General features: G+C 44.2%; 1 protein-coding gene across 1 annotated transcript; it reads right to left on the bottom strand.

Moving 5' to 3' along the window:
* Window positions 1-2,379: 2,379 nt before the first annotated feature.
* Window positions 2,380-5,293, bottom strand: brf2 (BRF2 RNA polymerase III transcription initiation factor subunit). The gene is made up of 4 exons (XM_041899469.2): window positions 5,028-5,293; window positions 4,612-4,671; window positions 4,157-4,478; window positions 2,380-4,022 (listed from the first exon to the last, which is right to left on the bottom strand). Exons 1-4 carry the CDS (start codon window positions 5,182-5,184, stop codon window positions 3,152-3,154), a joined length of 1,410 nt encoding a protein of 469 aa, XP_041755403.1. The 5' UTR covers window positions 5,185-5,293; the 3' UTR covers window positions 2,380-3,151.
* Between the last annotated feature and the right edge of the window lie 319 nt (window positions 5,294-5,612).

A 5,612-nucleotide genomic window follows, 5' to 3' on the forward strand; every position in this document is an offset into this window, starting at 1 on the left:
TTTCCCGAGTTGTGACTCCAAATGCAATTCGATTTGATGGTTATTATATCAATATTTGCGCATAAAGGCATTTCCACCGCCATTTCTCGCATAACTGATTTTACCGACACAAAAAGATCCCACCATGTCGAACCAATGTCTGTCGACATTTATAAAATTCAGTGGTGGAAAAAGTACCCAATTGTCATACTTGAGTAAAAATAAAGAAAATGACTCAAGTACAGTGAGGGAAAAAAGTATTTGATCCCCTGCTGATTTTGCACGTTTGCCCACTGACAAATAAATTATCAGTCTATAATTTGAATGGTAGGTTTATTTGAACAGTGAGAGACAGAATTACAACAAAAAAATCCCAAAAAAACACATGTTAAAAATGTTATAAATTGAATTGCATTTTAATGAGGGAAATAAGTATTTGACCCCCTCTCAATCAGAAAGATTTCTGGCTCCCAGGTGTCTTTTATACATATAACGAGCTGAGATTAGGAGCACACTCTTAAAGGGAGTGCTCCTAATCTCAGTTTGTTACCTGTATAAAAGACACCTGTCCACAGAAGCAATCAATCAATCAGATTCCAAACTCTCCACCATGGCCAAGACCAAATAGCTACCAAGGATGTCAGGGACAAGATTGTAGACCTACACAAGGCTAGAATGGGCTACAAGACCATCGCCCAGCAGCTTGGTGAGAAGGTGACAACAGTTGGTGCAATTATTCACAAATGGAAGAAACACAAAATAACTGTCAATCTCCCTCGGCCTGGGGCTCCATGCAAGATCTCACCTCGTGGAGTTGCAATGATCATGAACACGGTGAGGAATCAGCCCAGAACTACACGGGAGGATCTTGTCAATGATCTCAAGGCAGCTGGGACCATAGTCACCAAGAAAACAATTGGTAACACACTACGCCGTGAAGGACTGAAATCCTGCAGCGCCCGCAAGGTCCCCCTGCTCAAGAAAGCACATATACAGGCCCGTCTGAAGTTTGCCAATGAACATCTGAATGATTCAGAGGAGAACTGGGTGAAAGTGTTGTGGTCAGATGAGACCAAAATCGAGCTCTTTGGCATCAACTCAACTCGCCGTGTTTGGAGGAGGAGGAATGCTGCCTATGACCACAAGAACACCATCCCCACCCTCAAACATGGAGGTGGAAACATTATGCTTTGGGGGTGTTTTTCTGCTAAGGGGACAGGACAACTTCACCGCATCAAAGGGACGATGGACGGGGCCATGTACCGTCACATTTTTGGTGAGAACCTCCTTCCCTCAGCCAGGGCATTGAAAATGGATCGTGGATGGGTATTCCAGCATGACAATGACCCAAAACACACGGCCAAAGCAACAAAGGAGTGGCTCAAGAAGAAGCACATTAAGGTCCTGGAGTGGCCTAGCCAGTCTCCAGACCTTAATCCCATAGAAAATCTGTGGAGGGAGCTGAAGGTTCGAGTTGCCAAACGTCAGCCTCGAAACCTTAATGACTTGGAGAAGATCTGCAAAGAGGAGTGGGACAAAATCCCTCATGAGATGTGTGCAAACCTTGTGGCCAACTACAAGAAACGTCTGACCTCTGTGATTGCCAACAAGGGTTTTGCCACCAAGTACTAAGTCATGTTTTGCAGAGGGGTCAAATACTTATTTCCCTCATTAAAATGCAAATCAATTTATAACATTTTTGACATGCGTTTTTCTGGATTTTTTTGTTGTTATTCTGTCTCTCATTGTTCAAATAAACCTACCATTAAAATTATAGACTGATCATGTCTTTGTCAGTGGGCAAACATACAAAATCAGCAGGGGATCAAATACTTTTTTCCCTCACTGTACATTTAACATTTTAGTCATTTAGAAGATGCTCTTATCCAGAGCGACTTACAGTTAGTGAGTGCATACATTTTCATACTGTAGCACTTTAAAGTATTTTTACTTATTAAGTACTTTACGACACTGATAATTTCCTGTTTCCATCAGCCCAGTCGTGACTTTTTTTCCCCATGCGTCAAGTAATTCATTTGCATGAAATGTTTGGATCAGGTATGGGCAACTTTGATGGGAGTGGGGGCAACAATACATCTGAACTCATCACGAGGGGCCGCGGTGGCTCGTGGTTCTCCATACCCGCATCCATTACCCACACATAGTCAGAGCTGGCCCTAGCCTTTTGGGGGCCCTAAGTACAATCTTGTCAATTCAACATCTATTCCAGGTTGGTTCAACGTAATTTCATTGAAATGACGTGGAAACAATATTGATTCAAGCAGTGTGTGCCCAGTGGGATATGAATGGACTGACAAGAGGAGTAAATTGAAGATTTGGAGAGGCAAGACTGTAGCTAGACAATAACTAGAGTGCACTAATCCAAGTAAAACAAATATGTATATTTTATATATGGTAATATGTTTATTTTTTGCTATGGTAACAATCCTCTCACCACAACATCAGTTAACATCCGGAGGGCAAAAAAAACACACACTAGAGAACAATGTGGCTTCAGCAACAGAGTTCAAATCTAGATGACTAATGCCTAACTTCTGTAAAAACTAAAATTCCAACAAAAAAATACAGAAATATTTTAGGCTGACAGCTGTAGACAACAGTATTGACTGTTTCAAAAAATAATTTTAGGCTACAGGCTGTGCTGTGACAACATTGACACTAATTAGGCGAATGTGCTCTAAAATCACTGACAGCCGGCCTGAGACAATGAACTGGGTTTAGGCCACTGTAATTAGTCAAATAGATAATTTGCAGAGAACCACAAAGCAGAGGAATCCATTTGGCCACTTCAAACAGAAAAACATGCCCATATACTGTACTTGAAGTACAGACTGTTTAGTAACATAGGTGTGTGTGCATCCAAATTCAATGCAATAAATTGATCAGCCAAAGAAGAACCTTTCAATTAAACTAACAAATTAAGGATAAAATCACCATCAAAATGAATATAGTCCTCAACACTGTTGGTGACTGTTTTGAAATCAGTAGATTTAATGTGTAGCCTTATGACCTGAAGGGTACAAGAGATTATTCAATATTCATACAAAATAAATAGTTAGCCAAATAGTTGCATATTTGTACATTATAATGCATTACAGATCAGACAGTGCAGTATAACTAAATCACCTGGTTACAAGGTGATCCCTTCCTGTCAGAACTCATCATCAGAGGAAGCTAATGCCTCTTTAGCCTCAACGTAGTCTCTGATCTCCTGAGGAGTACGGATGTAACTGTCAATCTCACTGTCTGAGATCTCCTCATCACCTGTCACCTCCACCACCGGGACCTGCACCCTCCTTATCTTAGCGTACCTCACAGAAGGGGGTTCAAACAAACTCCTCTTGCCAGAGTTTGGTGCTGAGGGCTGGTTGTGCTGAGAGTCTGTGTCAGGCCCAGTATGGGACAACCCCTCCATTACAACAGTGTATGTCAGGTCAACATCTCCTTGTTGCTGGATGCTCCCTGTGTCTGGTTCCCCCACAAAGGGTTCTTGAGGGGTCTGCACTGGGGTCTGGGATGAAGCTGCACCCTCCAGGCAGGGCGTGTTGTTGTGGGGTCCAGGTAGGGAGCCCTCTAAGCTTGGTGGGAGTTTTGATTCAGAGGCCAGGGCTTCCTCGTGGCTGCTCAGGGCCCTCCTCAGTAGGGTGAGTCTATGGTTCAGGATGTCATCCACCATCTGGATCACAGTCTGAGGTGTCACCTCATCCCCCCTCAGCCAGGGCAGCTCCTGGCCCAGCTTACACAGCACCTCCTTCAGCTCGGTCACCCGCTTCGGAGCTATGGAGGACTTGGTCACCTTGGCCATCTGGCAGAACCTGGCCAGTGTGTATTTGAGCCGGGTCTGGGTGGGTTTCAGGGACTGCCAGGCCAGGAAGATGGAGGCCGTGAGGATGGGGATGGGCTGGCGGCCAGTCACCAGCCAGGCATCTGCAGCCAGCTCCAACAGGACAGCAGCTCGCTTTGTCAAATCCTTGGAGGACACCGACAACTCTTCATGGACATGTTGAGAGCTTAGTTTGTATCTGACAGTGAAAGCAGAGAAAATACAGTTTCTCAATAAGCATCAAATGTCTACCAAATAACATTTGTCAGGCAATTTATTTATCAGGCAATCAAGGCTAATGTTTTTAGTTGAGGTGATTGATTACACACTTACGCCTGACAGTGTGTCTCCAGTAGGTCAATGATGCTGGAGGGGGGAGCCTCTATCTTCAGAGTCTTCACCATCTCCTGGTAGACCACACCTATCAGCCTGGGGTTCGCCTCCAGGAGACAACTAATGGTTCCCATGGCGATGGGCCAGCTGTGCTGCCTGCAGGTCGCCAGCACACAGCATCCTGCCAGAACCTCTTTCTTCTGCAGGCTGACCCTGATGAAGTTAGGGTGCTCATAGGCCTGCTTGAAATAGGTCTCTGCAGTCTCCTCCATGAGGAAGGTGAGTCTGAGAATACGACAGAGAGCACGCACCCGGTGTATGCCTGTTTGGAAGAAGTGATACAGTATTGCCAGCCAGACATGATTAAAATACACAGTATTTTGTGATATCCAACCCTCACATTGTGTCAGAAATAGGTAGTCAGTAGTTCTACAGGGAAACTGTGCAGTTCCTACCTTTGATTTGATTCCGGCATGGCTTCTTGTCTACTTCTGTGCTATTACTGTATCTTACATCTACAGGACCAAAACAAGCAGACAAGGAAATACAAACAAAGTGTTCAATTAAATCACAGTCACAATATAGCCAGCAGGCATGTTGATAGCCTTACAGAAGACTGCATGACCAACACTCAGTAGGAAAGCACATTCTTCCAGGCAGCTGCATAAATCATTGTGCTAAGAAGGTGACAGATCAATAATATAATATGCCATTTAGCAGACGCTTTTATCCAAAGCGACTTACAGTCATGCGTGCATACATTTTTGTGTATGGGTGGTCCCGGTGATCGAACCCACTACCTTGGCGTTACAAGCGCCGTGCTCTACCAGCTGAGCTACAGAGGACCATAGTTAGTTAGCTAACTAGCTACCTGTGCCCTGTGTCTCTTCACTTCGGGTAGTGGTGAGTAGACCTTCGGATACCACAGCGCCACAATCTGCACATACAAGTTGTGGCTGTGAATAATGTTGGTCGTCCACTACGTCGATCGAGCCACACTCTGGACACATCAGACCGACAGTAGCCATCTTCACTTTGATGTATGTTAGTTAACGTTAGCTAGCAAATCATAAACTTGTGAGCTAGCCAGAACCTACTATAGTACCATGCATGTGCTGTGAACGACCAATGAACGTTTCGAAGTCTTATTGTGAGCTCTGCCTTTATAATCCGTGTAGAAACAAGGCACCGTTAATTTAGTTCCGCTATTGAAAGGGACTGCAACTTTTTACTTGTATTGGAAGCGACTGCAACTTTTTACTTGTATTGGAAAAGCGCATAAATCCATACGTTACGTTCATAGCGTGGAATCGATGCGTCAAGCTTTATTTGAAACTTTATCACAAGGTATTAATACACACTTTACAGCTGAGAGAGAGAGTGTGCTAGTGAGATACAGAAAGAGAGCGAGAGAGAGGGGGGGGGAGTGGGAGTGTGTGCTAAATAAATTACATGA

The sequence above is a fragment of the Coregonus clupeaformis genome, chromosome 15, assembly GCF_020615455.1.
Source record: "Coregonus clupeaformis isolate EN_2021a chromosome 15, ASM2061545v1, whole genome shotgun sequence".
In the NCBI taxonomy this organism is placed as follows: Eukaryota; Metazoa; Chordata; class Actinopteri; order Salmoniformes; family Salmonidae; genus Coregonus; species Coregonus clupeaformis.